General features: G+C 45.5%; 1 protein-coding gene across 3 annotated transcripts in view; it reads right to left on the reverse strand.

Moving 5' to 3' along the window:
• The window catches only part of RGS19 (regulator of G protein signaling 19), a 60,366-nt gene that overhangs the window by 12,516 nt on the left and 26,890 nt on the right, over positions 1 to 20,960 (reverse strand). For 2 of the 3 annotated variants that reach the window (XM_087962407.1, XM_087962406.1), the window contains exons 2-3: positions 4,970 to 5,118; positions 3,868 to 4,001 (exon numbers count right to left, since the gene is read on the reverse strand). In XM_087962407.1, coding sequence (XP_087818533.1) covers positions 3,868 to 4,001; positions 4,970 to 4,999 — 164 coding nt within the window. In that variant the 5' untranslated portion in view covers positions 5,000 to 5,118. Of the gene's footprint in view, positions 1 to 3,867; positions 4,002 to 4,969; positions 5,119 to 5,889; positions 5,913 to 20,960 lie in introns of those variants that run through there. The other variant, XM_087962408.1, reaches the window with a different exon arrangement.

A 20,960-nucleotide genomic window follows, 5' to 3' on the forward strand; every position in this document is an offset into this window, starting at 1 on the left:
TTTCTACCGGAAAAGCTCACCGAGCGCTGATGAAAAAGTGCTTCCGGTGAGCTTTCTACCGGAAAAGCTCACCGGAAGCACTTTTTACCAAAAAGATGGCGGCGCCAGCAACCAACAGCCCGGTAAGACTTGTTCCCGGACTGTGCCGGTCCGCGGACCGGCGGTTGGGGACCCCTGCTCTGAACTACTCAGAATTTCTGCAACCGGTATGTCAGAACTAGTCCGAACCGGCTGAATACCACACTTCTGGGTCTCACCCAGCAATTGTGGTCTTCTGATTTGCTAATGAAAGCAGTGAACGTTTTGGATCGTTTTGTTTTTTTAACAGATAATCAGAGTTGGAAGGGACCTTGTTGGTCATCTAGTCCAATCCCCCCGCCCAAGCAGGAGACCCTACACCAGTGGTGGCTAACCTTTTGGGGCTCCTGTACCAAAAATTGCGTGCACGCTCGCGTGCCAGCACCCAGAAGGCAATGTGCGTGGCACCCCCATGCCCGCAATTTCTCCCCCTCCCTCGCCATCCCCTTACCTGCACTGAGACTCCCAGCTGATTTTCGGCCCATTTGAGGCCTTTTTCGGCCTCCCAGAGGCTCGAGAGAAGCCTCTGCGGCCTTTGTAGGCCGAAAATTGGGCCCGTTTCGTCATTTCCGGTATTTCCAGAAATACAGGAAGTGATGAAAGCGGCCTGGTTTTCGGCCCACAAAGGTTGCAGAGGCTTCCCTCGAGCCTCTGGGAAGCCAAAAAGGGCCTCAAACTGGCCAAAAATCAACTTGGAGGCATGCAAATGCGCAGTGAGGTAAGTTTGGCTGGGGTTCGTGTGCCGGCACAAATGGTTCTGCGTGCCACCTGTGGCACACGTGCCATAGATTCGCCATCATGTCCCTAACACTATTTCTAACAAATCATCTGGGGTGGGGGGCACTGTCTGTACTTTTGGGCAATTCCTGACCCCTTCTCCTTGCTCAGGAGCTGGGGAGAGTTCAGAAAAATATATAGGTCAGACCTCGAATTATGACCGTAGTGGAGCTTAGAATTTCTATTGTAAGTTATGGTCATCCGTTAAGGCACCCATGTGATTGGACCTGATTTTTATGACTTTTTTTTTGCAGTGGTTGTTAAGTGGATGCCATGATCATTAAGTGAGTCAAATTATTCCTATGTGGGTTTCCCCACCCACCAGAAGGCTGGAAACGGGCAAAACACTTTGTAAATTGCAGTCACACGACTGTGAAACACTGCAACTGGCCCTAAAAATGAGGTAGTTGACAAGCGTCCAAAATATGTTCATATCACTATATGTGTGATGATCCGAGGCATGGCACAAAGGCAACACAGTCGCGTAAGTAAGGAAAGTCCCTTTAATACCTCCAACTTGGCCCCCAATGTCCAAGGTTACCTTCGGCTGGAGAAAAAACTCTCCCAAAAACAGTCTTTAAGTGGAGGAAATTCAGTCCGAAAACAAAGTACATATAAACTGTAAATAAAAATCTACACAAGCCGCCCTGCAGCAATTAATTGGATAGGGCAGAAGGAATTGCAGACTTCAAAGGCCAACAAAACACACACAGTTGGGAAGACGCCAGGAACCCAGATAAACCTCGACAAAGATAACTCACGATTTGGTTCCAACAAGTTGCTGTGCGCAATTTTCTTTTTTAAACACTGTGTTCCCAGCTGCAACTAATGAAGGGAATCAGGGCCCTTTCCTCCCCTGTAAGCCATGCAACTCATTGTTCCCTTCTCTGTTCCTCTCTGCGTGCCCTAGGATGAAGAGGGGATGGGCCTGGGTCTTCCTCCAAATTCCCTCTGCCTTGTTCTACCTCTCCCCTGCTCTGCCCAGCCAGACTGTGCCCTTCCCCAGTTTCCTTCACAGCCAACAAAGCCACATGCCCACTCGCTGTCAGCTGCTCGGCCTCCCCCTCGGAATCAGATTCCGACAGGGGCATGACATTATGTGTGTGTGTGTGTGTGTGTGTGTGTGTGTGTGTGTGTGTGTGTAGCCTTTGGAACTCCAGAACCTGGTCATAAGTAGTTTTTTTTTTGTGTGTGTGGAGGAGGAGTGTTCTGTAATAACCAAGCAGTTGCTAAGCGACCGGTCATTAAGTGAGGATTACAGCATCCTCTTTTTTTTCTTCTCAACCTCAACTGTGCACCTGGAAAAGATCCAGCTGCGTTTAACAGGATCAGAGACGACGGGTTATTTTTGGATCATTAGTACAGGTAGCCCTTGACATATGACAGTCGTGGAACTTGAATTTCAGGGTCATCAGTTGTGACGGTCATAAAACAGGTCACCCACTTGACCGACTGGATTTTAACCACTTCTTTTTGCAACGATTATTACACAAACACTGCAGCTGTTAAAGCAACCTCATGGCTTGCCATGAGCCGGTTGGGCAGAAAATCGGAACTAAATGCTAGTTTTTTTCGGCAAAATGGTTAGAAAATGTTGCAACAGGACTGCAAGGACATAAACATGGTTTGGATGACTGGTGCCTGACATGTGTGTCATGCAATTTCGTGTGTGTGTATGTGAGAGAGGAGGGGGAGGGAAGGAAAGAAGGAGAGAACGGAAGAAAGGAAGCAAGGAGAGAAGAGAGGGAGGGAGGGCGAGAAAGATGAACGGAAGGGGAGAAGGACGGAAAAAGAGAAGGGAGGAAGGGAAGAAGAAAGGAAGGAAGCAAGGAGAGAAGAGAGGGAGGGAAGGGGAGAAGGAAGAAGAGGAGGGGGAATGGAAGAAGAAAGGAAGGAAGGGGAGAAAGATGGAAGAAGAAAAGGGAGGGAGGGCAAGGAGAGAAGGGAAGGAGGGAAGAAGGAAGGAGAGAAGAGAGGGAGGGAAGGGAGAAGGAAGAAGAGGAGGGGGAATGGAAGAAGAAAGGAAGGAAGGGGAGAAAGATGGAAGAAGAAAAGGGAGGGAGGGCAAGGAGAGAAGGGAAGGAGGGAAGAAGGAAGGAGAGAAGAGAGGGAGGGAAGGGGAGAAGGAAGAAGAGGAGGGGAAATGGAAGAAGAAAGGAAGGAAGGGGAGAAAGATGGAAGAAGAAAAGGGAGGGAGGGCAAGGAGAGAAGGGAAGGAGGGAAGAAGGAAGGAGAGAAGAGAGGGAGGGAAGGGGAGAAGGAAGAAGAGGAGGGGAATGGAAGAAGAAAGGAAGGAAGGGGAGAAAGATGGAAGAAGAAAAGGGAGGGAGGGCAAGGAGAGAAGGGAAGGAGGGAAGAAGGAAGGAGAGAAGAGAGGGAGGAAGGGGAGAAGGAAGAAGAGGGGAATGGAAGAAGAAAGGAAGGAAGGGGAGAAAGATGGAAGAAGAAAAGGGAGGGAGGGCAAGGAGAGAAGGGAAGGAGGGAAGAAGGAAGGAGAGAAGAGAGGGAGGGAAGGGGAGAAGGAAGAAGAGGAGGGGAATGGAAGAAGAAAGGAAGGAAGGGAGAAAGATGGAAGAAGAAAAGGGAGGGAGGGCGAGAAGGAAGGAAGAAGAGAAGGGAGGGAGGGCAAGGAGAGAAGGGAAGGAGGGAAGAATGAAGGATAAAGATAGGATGGATAGATTATCCATCCATCCATCCAGACAATCTCTATAGATAGAAATGGATAGATAGACAGAGATGGATATAGATGGATAACGATTTGGGGAATGGGGAGAGATAGAGACAGACAAAGACAGACAGACCATCAGAATCGCATCCTAAGTACCCCCAGAGAGGCCCAGCATCACTTTAAACATTCACTAAGGGCCCATCGTAAGTCGAGGACTACTTGCAAGGCACCCAGAGCCCAGGTGGAGTTATGAAGCCGCCGTGCAGGTGTGCAGGTGTGTTTAGAGGAGCCGCCCAGGTGCCATGAACCCCTCCCGCCAACCCCCTCCTGCAGGAGGCACCTACCAGGAGCAGCTGCAACAGCAGCACCAGCACAAGCAGCAGGGGTTGCCCCGTCGGTGGTTGCTGGCCCTCCGCAGTGCAGCCGGAGAAGTCTCATGCTGGGACATTGGTCTGTCCGGGTACGGCGGCTCTGGGTACTGCAAAGGGGAGGAGCCAAACAGAGAAGGTGAGGAACGAGAGAAGGCAGAGAGCATCCAATCCCTTCATCACTTCATTCATTCATTCATGCAACCCATCAATAGGTGTCGAGCTGTGGTGCGCAGTGGTTAGAATGCAGTACTGCAAGCAGACTCTGCCCACCGTCAGTAAGCGAGATGAAACTTACTTAACAACTGCCTTGCTTAGCAAATGCAAATATTGGTTTCAAATTGTAGTCGTTAAGTCGAGGACTAAATATAAGGACTAATATAACTAGAATCCTTTCTTGGGTCAATGTGAGTTGATGTCCCATAACATGGATCTCCAACCCCCCCTCAGGTCCATGAACCGGTCCCAGGCCGTGGCCTGTTGGAAATGGGTCATGTAACGGGCAAGTGAAGCTTCATTTAACACAAATAAACCAGGAGACTGTGAGTTCTAGTCCTGCCTTAGACATGAAAGCCAATTGGGTGACTTTGGGCCAATCACCAGGAGACTGTGAGTTCTAATCCCGCCTTAGGCATGAAAGCCAATTGGGTGACTTTGGGCCAATCACCAGGAGACTGTGAGTTCTACTCTCATTTTAGGCATGAAAGCCAATTGGGTGACTTTGGGCCAATCACCAGGAGACTGTGAGTTCTAATCCCGCCTTAGGCATGAAAGTCAATTGGGTGACTTTGGGCCAATCACCAGGAGACTGTAAGTTCTAATCCCGCCTTAGGCATGAAAGCCAATTGGGTGACTTTGGCCCAATCACCAGGAGACTGTGAGTTCTACTGTTATTTTAGGCATGAAAGCCAATTGGGTGACTTTGGGCCAATCACCAGGAGGTGGTGAGTTCTAGTCCTGCTTAGCCATGAAAGCTGGCTCATGGGCCCAGAAAAGTTGGGGACCAATGCCCTACAAAGGGCAGTTTGAAATTCTAACCTGGTCTTGTGAATGGCCGGAGTTAGGATCGACAACTTACCTGCTTCCCCACTTCGCAAACGGTCGGCATGGGCAGCCCTCTTCAGCCCTTCGGGCCCACTCTGGGTACTTATTCTGAGCCCAAGGGCCAGCCAGATGTCCCCGTGGCCCCTTCCTGGCCTAGGGGAACTGCAGTTTAGGAAACAGCCCCTGCCAAAAGCCAAAAAATTTTTTTGCGGTGGTTACATGGACTGTGCTGATCTCCCAAGCCTCCACATCTAAAAGAAGTCTAGCATTAGAAAATTAAAATAACAGAGTTGGAAGGGACCTTGAAGGTCTTCTAGTCCAGCCCGCTGCTAAGGCAGGAAACCATATACCATTTCAGACAAATGTTTATCCATCCTCTTCTTTAAAACTTCCAGTATTGGAGCATTCACAACTTCTGGAGGCAAGTTGTTGCACTGATTAATTGTTCTCACTGTCAGGGAATTTCTCCTTAGTTCTAGGTTGCTCTTCTCCTTGATTAGTTTCCACTCATTGCTTCTGGTCCTGCCCTCAGGTGCTTTGGAGAATAGCTTGACTCCCTCCTTTGTGGCCAGCCCTCAAATACTGCAAGACTGCTATCGTATCACTCCTAGTCTTCTTTTCATTAAACTAGAAGATATACCTAATTCCAGCAACCATTCTTTATATTCCTACATGCCATCCCTCTGCTAAGCAACTAATTCCCACAACACTGTCAAACTATTTACTAAGACTGTATTTCTATTCTTCTTCTCATTCCTTCCTATTACCTCTCTCCTTTTGTACTTATGACTATAACCTTGTTGCTTGTATCTTTACAATTTATATTGTTTTATTTAGTTTCCTAGTATGATTTGATTGCATCTTTAGTAGCCTATGACTATCACTAAATATGGTATCTTATGATTTATGATGAATGCATTTTTATGATGGTTATGGTCATGATTTTTCACTTACATCTTTTATGGACACCGAAGACCAATTCCTTGTGTGTCCAATCATACTTGGCCAATAAATAATTCTATTTTATATGTTTTATCCTCCAGTCCCCTAATCATCTTTGTTGCTCTTTTCTGCATTGTGTGATGACCCAGGGCGGGGTACAAAATAAACACAGTCACAAAAAACAGGTAAAGCCCCTTTTATTCTTTCACTTTGCTTCCAAGCTCCAAATATCCTTAACTGGAGATAAAAAAAACTCCCCCACTACAAGAAGGAGGAAATGTCGTTTAAATTATAGAGTAAAAAAACAACACAAACCAGGCAAGATAAGGGCTTGAAGATGTCCACAGATATCAGAACACACACTGGGAAGGTCGCCAAACTCAGAGAGGAACCATAAACTAGAGATATTTCCACGCTTTGTTTCCAGCACTAGTCCGTATGCATGCCCATCCTCTTATCCAGTTGTCACAGCTACAGCCCATGAAGAGGATCAAGGCCCTCTCCTCCCCAGTGGACCACGTCTCTCCCTTATCCTCTCCTCCCTGCGTGCCCTAGGATGGATAAGGGATGGGCCTGGGTCCTCCTCTGACTGCCCAGCCAGTCTCTGCCCTTCCCCAGCCTCCTCCACAACCTCCGGAGCCACACCTTCCACTCCCTGTTGGCTGTTCCTCCTCTCCCTCGGAGTCAGTCTCCACCAGGGCCATGACACATTGTTTCTAGTGTCTCAACATCCTTTTTACACTGTGGTGGCTACAAATTAATTTGCTGTATTTTTAAATTGGGGGGTGGTGGTGGTCCTCAGCCCACAATCCGTGGACTAGCTCCGAGGTGTGGCATGCGCAAACAAGCAAAGCTCCATTTGTGTGACGCAGGCAGCATGCAAAACCACACTACCTTCAGTCTGCAGAAAAGCCTCTCTCCACAAAACCGGTCCCTGGTACTCGAAAGGCTGGAAGCTGCCATTTTAAAGCATCCTTCCTCATGAAGGCCATGCAGAGACAATGCATGAAGGAGAACCGACAAAAAGCAGAAAGCTTGATCCGGACAATTTGTGTGTGTCTGTGTGTGTGTGTGTGTTTTTAAAAAGGCCCATTTCACACTGTCACAACCCAAGAGACCAGGTAGGTTCTCCTGCTTCACTTTTCCAAATTTTTCGGAGCGCAGTTTCGGAGCGTAAAGATATTGAGGTGGTGGAGGGGCAGATTGGTCTGGGGGTGAAGATGCCAGGCTAGAAAGTGGGAGAAAGTGAATTTTAGTCCCATTTTTAGGCAGAAAAAGGCGTCTGGATGACCCTCTCTCAGGGTTAGGAAGATGACAAGGGTGAAATCTTCCGAAGAAAACTACAGGGATTTTTTTCTCCTTCTCTCTCTAAACCACACACACACACAGTTATTTAGGATCAATGATCACCAGTAAAGGAATCGGTCATAATAAAACAGAGAGTTTGGTCTAGTGGTTAAAGCATCAGGCTAGAAAACAGGAGACGGTGAATTCTAATCCCGCCTTAGGCATGAAAAGTGACTGGATGACCATGGGTCAATCACCAGTAGATGTTGAGTGCTAGTCCCACTTTAGGTATGAAAGCCAACTGGGTGACTTTGGACCAATCACCAGGAGACGGTGAGTTCTAGTCCCGCCTTAGGCATGAAAGCCGGCTGGATGACTTTGGACCAATCACCAGGAGACGGTGAGTTCTAGTCCCGCCTTAGGCATGAAAAGTGACTGGATGACCATGGGTCAATCACCAGTAGATGTTGAGTGCTAGTCCCACTTTAGGCATGAAAGCTGGCTTGGGTGACTTTGCACTGGTAATGAGGAGAATGTGACTTCTAATTTCATCCTGGTCACAAAAGGCGGGTGGGTGACCTTAGGCCGGTCACCCTCAGCCCTTCCCACCTCACAGGGTTGTTGTGAGGAACATAGGGTGTGTTGGATGTGTTTGCTGCTTTGAGTTGTTTGTAAAAATAATGGGATACAAACAATAAAACCAATAATTAATCAAATAAATATGCTGCAGGCTACATATGACTCCACAGCTGCTGTGTTATATAGTGGCTGGTCCTGTCAGAATTGGTGAGATTGTTCTTTTTGTAGTTCCTCAATTAGGGAAAGTGGTATATAAAGAGAGAGCAAACACCCGACTCCCTTCTGGCACTGATGACATTACCTAGTTGGGTTTGCAAGAAAAAACAACCAAGCTGTTGTGGCCGCCAGATTCAGATGGTGAGGAAGTTGGGGAAGAACATGAGCCAATCCTGGAGTCTGGGGAAGGCTCTGACGAGGGCTCTGCATCGGAGGCAGAGATGAGGCCAGGCCTGTCTGACAGTTATCAGCTGCCTTCTGAGTCGGAGATCAGTGGGGCAGAAGAACAGCTGGAGCCTATTCCCAGGGTGTGCATGCACAGAGCTGCCAGAAGAAGGGAACAACTAAGGAACAAGGGTTGACTTGGGAGTAAAGGCACAGGTGGACAGTGAATGGCCCCTCCCAGAGAGAATAAAAGAGGAGAGAAAGGGGAGACGGTTTTTGCAGGAGACGATTAGTTCATCTGGGTGAAGATCTGTTCCTGCATTCTCGCCAAGTATCGTCTGCTACAGTGTGACCTCTGAAAGGTATCAGCCTGGCAACTCTCCAAGCCCGATAAAGTTGTGAAATCTCTTGAAAGACTGTTGGCCGGGACTTTGCTGGAGAGGAATTCACTGTAAACCAAAGAAAAGGGGTTTTATCGGGATGTGGGGTCAGCTTCGTGCTTTTGAGGGAAGCCTAGGTCAGAACACACGCTCAGAAAGCACGAAGGACCACCCCACAGACATTAAAGCAGCAGAATGTTTTTCAAGTTTTTTCACTCAACACTTCCCTGAGGTCCTTAGCAACGTTTAGACCACCAGCGGAAACCACCCCTCTTCCACTGCCAAAGCTGCAAGATTCAGATCTGAGCATCCACAGATGATCTACAAAGATTTAATGTACTCTTAACGTCCCAAGAATTCAATGAGACTTCCAGAAACCACCAAAAAAAGTCTCCCTAAAAATGTAAGCATTGAGGATGTCACCTAGTTGGGTCATGAAACGTCTGCAAGAAAACAACCCAATTCAGAGGGCACCAAGAACCTCTAATTTAAGCAAAATCGGAACATCAATCCATTCCATTTAGCTATCGACCGTCTGCCTAATTTTGTCAAAGGAGATATATTCAGCTTTGAAGATCAAACTCTTTAAGTCCTAATACTTTTTTTATGTTGCATCCTATGTACGCAGTGTTCTGTGCCTTCGCTTTCCTGCAAGATTCAAACACAACGGCAAGAAATGACACATTGCACAGGTGACATTGAAGAATCCTCAGGCTGCTATTCTTCACGTTCCTTTCGTCCTTTGTCAAGGCAAGAGGAAGTTATGGAAAGAGAAGATAGCTGATTATCATATTCATTTCAAGGAGAGGAGCAACCTGGAATTTAAGGAGAAACTTCCTAACAGTGAGAACAATTCATCAGTGGAACAACTTGTCTCCAGAAGTTGTGAATGCTCCAACACTGTAAGATTTTAAGAAGCGATTGGATAAACATTGGTCTGAAGTGGTGTAGGGTTTCCCAAGGTCCCTTCCAACTCTGCTATTCTATATTCTATTTCCTGAGAGGGCCATGATCAGGAATGATTCATCCAAAGTTTAGAAATTTGATCATAAAATAGTTTAGCAAAGACCATAATGCAGAAGGAAAGTGATGTTGAGGAAGCTGCCACCAAGAAGGGGGAGTCAAACTATTCTCCAAAGCACCTGAAGGCAGGACAAGAAGCAAGAGGTGGAAACTAACCAAGGAGAGAAGCAACCTAGAACTAAGGAGAAATTTCCTCACAGTGAGAACAATTAATCAGTGGAACAACTGGCCTCCAGAAGTTGTGAATGCTCCAAGACTGGAGGATTTTAAGAAGAGATTGGACAACCATTTGTCTAAAATGGTATAGGGTTTCCTGCCTAAGCAGGGAGCTGGACTAGAAGACCTCCAAAGTCCCTTCCAACTCCTGTTATAGTATTAAACTGGAATGGCAGATCTTCGGCCTGTTTAGGCAACGGATGATTGACTCTGGAGTAGAAAATTAGTGTTTCTCAACTTTAAGACTTGTGGACTTCAACTCGCTGAATTCTGAAAGTTGAACTCTGAGGAATTCTGGGAGTTGAAGTCCACAAGTCTTAAAGTTGCTAAGGTTGGAGACCGCTGATCTAGACCAGTTTCTCAACTATGGTGACTTTAAGATGCATGGACCTCAGCTCCCAGCATCCTCCCACCAGCAAAGCGGAGTAAGGAATTCTGGGAGTTGAAGACGACCCATTTTAAAATTGCCAGGGTTGAGAAACATCGATCTAGACAGTTTAATAGGTAGTCCTTGACTCACAACCATTTGTTTGGCATCTGTTGCAAGTTACACCACCACTGAAAAAGTCACTTACAACTGGTCCTCACATTTACGACCTTGGCATGGTCCCCATGGTCACATGACCATTCCCCATGGTCACATGATCAAAACTGGGCAGATACCAACCGCATGTATTTATCACAGTTGCAGCATCCTGCAGTCACGTGATCTCCATTTGAGACTTCTCCAGCTGGCTTCTAACAAGCAAAACCAATGGAGGAAGCCAGATTCGCTTAGCAACCACGAGTCACTTAACAACTACAGCTTTTGGCTTAACAACAGTGGCAAAAAGGTCGTCCCATTGAACAAGACTCGCTGAACCACTGTCTTATTTAATAAAAATTTGGGCTCAATTGTGGTCATAAATCAAAGGCTAGCGGTATTTTTTTCACCCGTTTAAAATATGTTTAATAAAATGTAATTCCACTGCAGACAGGGAGAAAAAACAGATGGATTCTGCATCAGCTTTTCTTATTTCACTGCTCCATTTTATTCAATGGGTTCCATTCAGCCATTTTGGGAACGGTTCCCAGATCTCGAGGTAGCACAACTAGCCAAGGAAGAGGTCAGTGCAGTTCTTCGCTCACACAGGTTGCTTGGAATCTTTTTGGCTTTTCAAAACGATGTATGAGCTGTGGTGGCGCAATGGTTAGAGTGCAGTACTGCAGGCTATTTCTGCTGACTGCCGGCTGCCTGCAATTTGGTAGTTTGAATCTCACCACGCTCAAGGTTGACTCAGCCTTCCATCCTTCTGAGGTGGGTAAAACGAAGACCCAGATCGTTGGGGGCAATAGGCTGACTCTGTCAACCACTTAGAGAAGACTGTAAAAGCACTATGAAGCATTATATAAGTTGAATATGAGGGTAAGAACAATAAGAATGTCTTCAAAAGAAGAAAACAGATATTTAACAGATAATCAGAATTGGATCTTGTAGGTCATCTAATCCAACCCCCCGCCCAAGCGGGAGACCCTACACCATTTCTGACAAATGGCAGTCCAATCTCTTCTTGAAAGTCTCAAGTGATGAAGCTCGCACCACTTCCGAGGGCAACTTCTGTTCCATTGGTTGATTGTTCTCACTGTCAGAAAGTTTCTCCTTATTTCCAGGTTGAATCTCTCCTTAATCAGTTTCTATCCATTATTCCTTGTCTGGCCTTCGGGTGCTTTAGAAAACAGCTTGACCCCTTCCTCCTCTCTGGGGCAGCCCCTCAGATATTGGAAGACTGCTATCATGTCTCCCCTGGTCCTTCTCTTCCCTAGACTAGCCAGGCCCAGTTCCTGTAACCGTTCTTCATGTGTTTTAGCCTCCAGTCCCCTAATCATCCTGGTTGCTCTTCTCTGTACTTTTTCTACAGTCTCAACAAGTTTTTATAATGTGAAAGTCCAGTTGCCTCCTGAAAAAGCACCTTTGGGACAAACATGAACTGGATGACTGAGAATCTCTACAAACTTTAGCTATACAATTTGGGATGAACCCCCTTGGAATAGTGTGGGAGTAGGAATGGATTTCCAGTGAAAAAATTGCAGACTACAGGAACCATTTACACCACTCAGGTGACCCTGAGGACACAGATCAACCTCCAAGTGGCCTCAACAGCTCTCTAAAAAGGATGCAAATGACCAGCTGCCTGCAAGGAAAATAAATCCTTCCATTCCCCACTATCCTTTCAGAGCTGAAGAAGCTTCTTGGATGAGAAGCGAAACTTCTTCAAAAGAAGAAACAGGGAAGTCCAGTGGCCTCCTGAAAAAAGCACCTTTGGGACAACCATGACATGGATGACTGAGAATCTACCGACTTTTAGCAATAGGAAAGTTTCTTTAACATCCCAGAGCAGATTCCCACTCTCTTGAGATTTCCTAATTGTCTCTCATGCAAATATAATCACGTCTATTTCTGTTGAGACTTTCAAGCTCCAACAGCTGTCAGTTTAACCAGGTGCTCCAGACAGGAAACACGGCCAGATGAGCAAATTCTACTTTATTGTCAATAATAAAATCTTGCCAGTCTGAAAGTACGAAGTTAAAGCGAAGAAATTTTGGAGTGAGATTCATATTTTAATACAGAAAATGCTTAAAATGAAGATGAAACCAGAAAGCTTTCTTTTGGGTTTTAATGGAAAAAGACTTGGGAGGAAAAAAATTTGGAACTTTGAACTTTATATGTTGATGGCAGCACAAAAATGCAAGGATGTTTCGATTCCCACCATGGACGAATGGCTGATGAAGTTGATGGAGTTGGCAGAAATGGCCAAATTGACCATTCTGATTAAAGAAAAGAATTAAGATCTTTTGGTGCCACATGGAAACCGCTTCTGAACTTTGTGTTTGAGGTGGGGGGAAAAAAATGAAACTTGGATTTTGGATTGTTGTGGAGAAAATTAGTGGAGGAAAAAATATTAGGCATGTTCACCGCCTTGAGTTATTTTTAGGAACAGTAAAGGTGGGATTCAAATTAATCAATAACAATAGCAAACAATGGGTCTATTAATGACTCCTATAAAAAAGGTTGTAAAATCAGGTCAATCATCCTGACTTATAACGGTAACGGACTGGCTCCATTATGGTCATAAAATCAAGGACTACCTATATATATGCATGATGGCAAACCTATGCCACGCGAGCTGCTGGCAAACTTACCTCACTGTGCATGTGCGTGCCTCACAGCTGATTTTCAGCAGGTTTGAGGCCTTTTTCAGCCTTCCAAAGGCTTGAGGAAGGCTTCTGCAGGCTTCTACAAGCTTTGTAGGCCAAAATCTAGCCCCGTTTCGTCACTTCCAGTATTTTCGGAAAAACAGGAAGTGATGAAACGGGGCTAGATTTCGGCCTACAAAGCTTGTAGAAGCCTGCAGACGCCTTCCTCAAGCCTTTGGGAGGCTGAAAAAGGCCTCAAACCTGCTGAAAATCAGCTGTGAGGTGCAGTGCAGGTAAGGGGGTGGCGGGGTGTGCGGTGGGATTGCATGCGCATGAGTAGGGGGTGTGGGGGGGCGTGCATTGCCTTCTGGGTGCTGGCACACGAGTGCGAGCGTGCAAGCGTGAGCTCAATTTTTGGCACAGGAGCCCAAAAAGGTTAGCCACCACTGACCTATAGTCAAGGTTTAAAACTTGACTTGTGGGAAAGCTCTACAGATAGTCCTTGATGTACAACAATGCATTTAGTGTTCAAAGTTACAACAGCAATGAAAAAAGTGACTTATGACCATTTTTCAGAGTTACGACCTTTGTAGCATCTCCCTGATCACGGGACCCAAATGCAGCTGCTTGGCAACTGGCTCATTCTTACGACCGTTGCTGTGTCCCAAGGTTACATGTGATCCCCTTTTAAAGACCTTCAGACACAGGCAAAGTCAATGGGGAGAAGCCAGATTCATTTAACAACTGGGTTACTCATTTATCAACAACGGTGTTGAGGCAGGTCGTAAAATCGGGCATAACTCACTTAACAAATTAATGTCTTGCTTAACAACAGAAATTTTGGATTCCACTATAGTCGTACATAGAGGACTACCTGTATTTGCACCCTGTGCTGGTGTCTACAATATTTTGGAGAAGTGGCAGGATGGAAAAATTTGCAATAGGGAAAATTAATCTTCCATTCTCCAGATGGTTAGGCGAAAAAAAACCCCTTCGCTTGTATTTTAACTTTAGAATAAAAAAATAAATTAAATAAAAATTGCTTGGAACCCTTTTTTCCCCAAAACCAGCTAGGGTCTGCCAAGGCCCTGCTGATTTCCTCCAAGGGCTGGTCTTAATATTACAGCCAGATCCTTGTTTCGATCAGATGATGATTTCACAGAGTGGACCCTCCACAGACAGAGGTCAACAATGTGTGAAGTGGGAAAAATCTCAGAGCCCATTCAGGAAGAAGCAGATGACAGCAGTGAAGAAACTGCATGGAATAGTCTGTGATGAAAATCTGCAACGATAATGGCAGAAAATAGCAATAGCATTTAGACCAGGGGTCTCCAACTTTGGCAACTTTTAAGACTTGTGGACTTCAACAGAGCTGGCTGAGGAATTCTGGGAGCTGAAGTCCACGAATCTTAAAGTTGCCAAGATTGGAGGCCCCTGATTTAGACTGATATACAGCTTCACAGTGTTTCACAGTCTTCTCTGAGTGGTTCACAGAGTCAGCCTACGGTCCCCAACAATCTGGTTCCTCCTTTTACCGACCTCGGAAGGACGAAAGGCTGAGTTGATCTTGAGCCTGGTGAGATTCGAACTGCCAAACTGCAGGCAGCCGGCAGCCTGCAGAAGTATAGCCTGCAGTACTGCACTCTAACCACTGCACCACCACAGCTCATAATCCCTAAAACCGGACAACGCAGAGCAGATGACCTCCATTCTGCATCAAATACCCTGGGTAACGTCTTGTCAACTTTCAAAGATGGCCGCCTTAACAACTGTGCTACTATGGCAACTTAACCACTTGCAGTGATTCACTTAACAAATGTGGCAAGAAAAGCTGCCTTCTTCTTCGAAGACGTTTCGCTTCTCATCCAAGAAGCTTCTTCAGCTCTGACTGGATGGAGAGGAATGGAAGGATTTATACTCCTTGAAGACAGCTGGTCATTTGCATCCTTTTAGGGGGTCGTTGAGGCCACTTGGAGGGGTATCTGTGTCCTCAGAGACACCTGAGTGGTGCAAATGGATGTGGAGCCTTCTTGGAACTGCTGAAAGGATTGTGTTGTAGACAGGAGATAGATGGTATCGTATCCCTCCCCCTCTGTTGACAGAGGGCTGTTAAATTTTGACATAGACTGCCTCTTTGATCCCTCTTTCAAACCAACAATCCTTCCCTTGCAAAATGTGAATTTTGCTGTCTCCAAAAGAATGGCCTTTGTCTTTTAAATGCAGATGGACTGCTGAATCTTGTCCTGATGGTTTTGTTAACTACTCAGGTAACCCTGGGGACACAGTTAAACCTCCAGGTGGCCTCAACAACTTTCTAAAAGGATGCAAATGACCAGCTGTCTGCAAGGAATATAAATTCTTCCATTCCCCACCATCCAGTCAGAGCTGAAGAAGCTTCTTGGATGAGAAGCGAAATGTCTTTAAAGACAAACAAGAAAGTCCAATTGCCTCTTGGAAAAAAAAAACACCTTTGGGTCAAGGATGTATGTATGTTATATATATTCTTTGCATAATGATGTCCTGGCTTGGGTCAAGTCCCTTGACCTCTGTCTCTTCAGATGACCATGCTTTACATCTTCTGACCTGTTGACCAGGACTTGTCAACTTCTGACAAGGTTGACTCAGCCTTCCGTCCTTCTGAGGTGGGTAAAATGAGGATCCAGATGGTCGGGGGCCAACACGCTGACACCGTAAACCACTTAGAGCAGGCGTCTCCAACCTTGGCAACTTTAAGCCTGGCGGACTTCAACTCCCAGAATTCCCCAGCCAGCTTCTGACAAGCAAGGTCAATAATAGTGGAAGCCAGATTCATTTAACAACCATGTCACTACTTTTTAACAACTGCGGTGATTCACTTTAACAATTTGTGACCAGAAAGGTCATAAAAATGGGGCAAAATTCACCGAACAAGTGTCTCACTTAGCAACAAAAATTTGGGGGCTCAATTGTGGTCACAAGTCAAGGCTGACCTACATTTAAGTCCAACTGCTATTGCCGTTACTATTGACCATAGCGTGAAGATGCTCCGCGGCTGGTTTGCTGTCCAACTTTCTGAGCTCTTCGTTTCCACCCATGCAGACGGCTTTAGAAAAAATAAGGTTTGTTATGCAAGGCAGGCAAAATGAAAGGAAAAACTCTTTTTGAGTAATACAACATTGCCCGTCACACCTAATCCCGCTAAGTCACGACCATCTCTTCTTATCTCCCTCTTGGGGAAAAGAAAAACAAAAACAAATGGGTGTGTTGTCCTGACCTTATTTAAACCCCTAAAATACTAATAATCTGTCTCCTCTTTCGTCCCCTCCTTCCTCCTTTAATTTTCCAGCCAGCTAATGCTGATTTTTACCTTCTGCAATCCCCAGCTAGCCATTAAATGCATCACTCCATTGCAGTGTGCGTGTGTGTGTGTATTGATTTCACACTGAAGATGATCAGAATTGGCTTTTACTTCCAGCCCCAAAGTGTTTACCAACACCTTTTCTTCACAACAACATGGATTTGATAGAAGAGAATTATTTCTACTCAGGGTTGAACTGTGGGGTCCTTGGTGCTCTCTGGGCTGGGTTGTCTTCTTGCAGATAATTCATTACCCAACCAGGTAATGTCATCAGTGCTTCAAGAGAGTGGGGTTTATGGGGAGGCAGGGGAGGACTGTGGGACACTTGGTAGAATCCAGGACACTGAGGTTGATTTTTTTTTTTTCCTGCAGACATTTTATTACCCAACTAGGTAACATCATCACTGCTAGAAGGGAGTACAGTTTGTGGGGAGGAAGAAACTCAATGGGGAAGCCAGATTCACTTAACAATCCCTGTTACTAATTTAACAACGGCAGGGATTCACTTAACAACTGTGGCAAGAAAGGTCGTAAAATGAGGCAAAACTCAACTTAACAACTGCCTTGCTTAGCAATATAAATTTTGGTCTCAGCTGTTGTTGAGGAGTGTCAGACCAGCTCTAATGCTGTTCAGTTCTTATTCTTCCAGGATTTAGACTTTTCAATTTGCCCTAAGGCTTGGGATATCATGCTTAAAACCTAACAGAATAATAACAGAATAACAGAGCTGGAAGGGATCTAGGAGGTCTTCTAGTCCAACCCCTGGCTTAAAGCAAGAGATCTCACGTTATCCAAGGATTAACTAGAGTCATTCCTACTTAGCTTCTTTTGACGAGTTAAGGTTGCTTTGGACTCATCCGGTTCTTTCTTCGGGGCAAGCAAATCCAGACTGAACTACTGCTTACTCTTTCCTCATCTACAACAAGCTATCTCACTGTTCAAGCCCCAACTTTCTATTTTGTGTTTCTCACCCGTGGCTGCTTGGAGACATACAGACTTCAACTCCCAGAATTCCAGAGCCAGCGTGGCTGACTATGGAATGGCCGCTTGAAGACACATGGACTTCAGCTCCCAGAATTCCAGAGCCAGCGTGGCTGACTATGGAATGGCCGCTTGAAGACTTTCAACTCCCAGAAGTCCAGAGCCATCATGGCTGGCTGTGGAATGGCTCCTTGGAGACACGTGGACTTTAGTTCCCAGAATTCCAAAGCCAGCGTGGCTGGCTGTGGAATGGCCGCTTGGAGACGCATGGACTTCAACTCCCAGAATTCCAGAGCCAGCATGGCTGGCTGTCGAATTCTGGGAGTTGAAGTCCACCCACCTTCAGGCAGCCAAAGTTGAGAAACCCTGATCTATTTGGTAATACCGCTGAGGGCTAGTCTCCTGCTGCATGCAACTGCTAACTTCCCAGAACAAAACACTTCAAACCCTTTTTTAAAAGCAAGATCCTATTTTCTCTTCTTGGGAAATATCCGCCTCTTCATCGTTTTTGTTCCTCTTCGGGTTAGCACATTCTTTCTTCTTCCTCTTTTATGAGGGGGTTTCAGATGGCATGTCGCTACCCAAAATGAACTTCCGTTTTCTTTTTCTTTTTGCGGGAAGCTTTTGCTGGAGAGTGATTCTCTCTGTGGCCCAAACGGACTTTGGAAAATCCTCAGGACCCATAATCCTGAGCTCGCTTACCCACCATTCCTTTGAACAGTCTCCTGTTTTGAATGGGGCACTGGGCTGTCGATTTCATTATCTGGGGAGACTATCAAACCCGAATGGCTGCTTCCTCATTTAGTTGGTTTTTGTTGGCCTGGTTGCAAAAGTCACGTTAGGCCTATTCAACAGAACAAAATCACAGTTGTGAGAGGTGATGCAAATCGCCAAAGCAGAAGGACTTTAAAATAAGCTGCCAATGATTCGTTTTTGATGGCTGTTTGTTCGCTCCAAAATCTCTAAACTGGATCTGGATTTCTACAACATCACTGAAAAGAGAATAACTGCATATCTGGCCATGTCTTCATGTGCTGGATGGATATCATTTAACACACCACAACTCGATAGGCTGTTGGGCTGTCTCCATTAATTTATCCTTCCAAAGTCTCCAACTACTTTCTTGGTAGGAGTAGCTAGGTTGTTCGTGATTTATCTTCCACTGAGAGGAGGCTTCCAACAAAATAACAGAGCTGGAAGGGACCTTGGAGGTCTTCTAGTCCAACCCCCTGGGCAGGAAACCCTACTCCACTTCAGAGATTAAAAAAAAAACTTCCAGTGTTGAGCATTCACAACTTCTGGAGGCAAGTTGGTTCACTGATTTATTGTTCTCACTGTCAGAAAATTCCTCCTTAGTTCTAGGTTGCTTCTCTCCTTGATTAGTTCCCACCTGTTGCTTCTTGTCTTGCCTTAAGGTGCTTTGGAGAATAGCTTGACTCCCTCTTCTTTGGGGCAGCCCCTCAAATATTCGAAGGCTGCTATCATGTCACCCCTGATCTTTCAGATAACAGATAATCAGAGTTGGAAGGGACCTTGTAGGTCATCTAGTCCAACCCCCTGCCCAAGCAGACCTTTCTTTTCTGTAGACCAAACATACCCAAAAATGCCTGCAACTGTTTAGCCTCCAGTCCCCTCATTACCTTTGTTGCCCTTCTCTGCGCTCTTTCTAGACTACAGTCTCAACATCTTTTTTTTATAGTTTGGTGACCAAAACTGAAACATTCGCACTTTCCAAGGGCTGAGAAAAGGTGGCTGGCTTCATGGCTGAGATGAGATTAGAACTCAGTTTCTGGGTGAATGGCCCAATGTCACCCAGACAGCTTTCATGCCTAAGGCAGGTGTAGAAATGAGTCTTTATTGGCCCAAAGTCACCCAACTGGCTTTTAGGCCTAAGGCGGGACTAGAACTCACTGTCTCCCAGTGATTGCTCAAAAGACACCCGGCTAGTTTTCACGCCTAAGGTGGGACTAGAAGTCAGAATCTCCTTGTGACTGGCCCAATTTCACCCATTTGGTTTTCATGCCCAAGGCCAACCTATAACTCACCATGTCCTACTAATTGACCCCAAGTCACCCAGCTGGCTTTCATGCCTAAGGCGGGACTAGAATTCCCAGTCTCCACATTTCCAGTCTAATATCTTCACTGTTACATCCCATGCTCTCTATCTGTCACTGACCGGCAGAGAAATTCTCTTTATTTCTATTTGCCATTGGAAACTCCATGTCTGTCTTGCCACTTTGCAAGTCATTTTCAGAATTTAAGGATGTGCATGTATTTTTAGGTAGCTTCCCTTCCTCCATTTTTTTCCTTCAAGCTTTTCATCGAATTTATCGTTCATTATAACTTTTCCCGACGTAGGATAGTTTGGCAGGGAATTTTCCATTACCAAATGCACTTAAGAGTCTTTCCTCTCCTATAGGTAGTCCTTGACTTACGACCACTGCTGAGCCCAAAATTTATTGCTAAACGAGATATTTGTTAAGTGAGGTTGTTTGCCCCATTTTATGACCTTTCTTGCCACAACTGTTAAATGGATCACTACAGGTGTTAAGTTAGTAACACGGCCATTAAGCGAATCTGGCTTCCCAACTGGCTTTGTCAGAAGGTCACAAAAGAGGATCACGTTACTCTGAGACACGGCCACCGTCATAAACATGAATTTTGATTATGTGACTAAGAACAGCTGTAAGAGTGAAAACTGGTCATAAGTTTTTTCAACGCCCTTGTAACTTTGAACAGGCATTAAACTGTTGTAAGTTGAGGACCCTGTGTGTGTGTGTGTGTGTGTGTGTGTGTGTGTGTGTGTATTTGTACCTACAAAGTCTCAGGAAACAATGAAATCCATAGGTCAAAGTAGAGCTAAAAGACAGCTTGGAAGGTCTGAAAAACCTAAATTTGACAGAATAGCACTAAAATATTAAATTGTTTTCTCTCCTATCTCAGTGGATCCAATATATTCATATTCTTGTGTTTCTCAACATTAGCAGCCATCGTAAAGATGCCAAGGTCCAGAAATACTGTGCCAAAAAATATACTGAAGCAGTCTGCTATAGAAATAGTGCTTAAAACACACAACAAATTATATCTTAAAATCGTTTAAATTTTGAAGATCACTCTGCCTACATTCCTAATGGCAGCGTTTGAATAAAACCAATGAGTTTTGAATAATCGCCCACAGATTGTCACCCTTTCCCAAATTCCAAGATGGCACTTAACCTGGTTACTGAATTAACCCATGTTCTATGTTTGCATTTGATACTGAACCCTTAGATAACTAAAGCAGTCAACTTTGCTTGTGCGACAGGCTCAGTTCCAGAAAACTAAAATGCAGATGAATCAAATTTAGTCAAAGAGTTTCTACACCCGGATTGCAAATTTTCAGAGGAACACAAGGGGGCAGCAACTGGTTACAAGTCTGTTTCTCTTTCTTGTCCTCTTGTGGTTAGTAGGAGTTTTGCAGCCACAGCATTTTTACAACTGCAGCCACTAAGCCTTGATTTAAAGCCGGTGATCTTGTTTGAAACGCAGCCCCAGGGGTGGGATTCAAAAATCCCAGCAACCGGTTCTCTGCCTGGTTGCTGGGTGGGTGTGGCCATAGTGGGCGTGGCCTACCAACACTTCTAGGAGGGCCGTTTTTCGCCTTCCCCAGAGTCCGGAGGCTCCCCTCAGGCTTCTGGGAGGGCAAAAACAACCTCCCTTGGGCTACAGAGACCCTCTGGAAGCCA

Source organism: Notechis scutatus, chromosome 3 (assembly GCF_049901735.1).
Source record: "Notechis scutatus isolate UNSWTSFEM ecotype Mainland chromosome 3, rNotScu1.2, whole genome shotgun sequence".
Classification (NCBI taxonomy): domain Eukaryota; kingdom Metazoa; phylum Chordata; class Lepidosauria; order Squamata; family Elapidae; genus Notechis; species Notechis scutatus.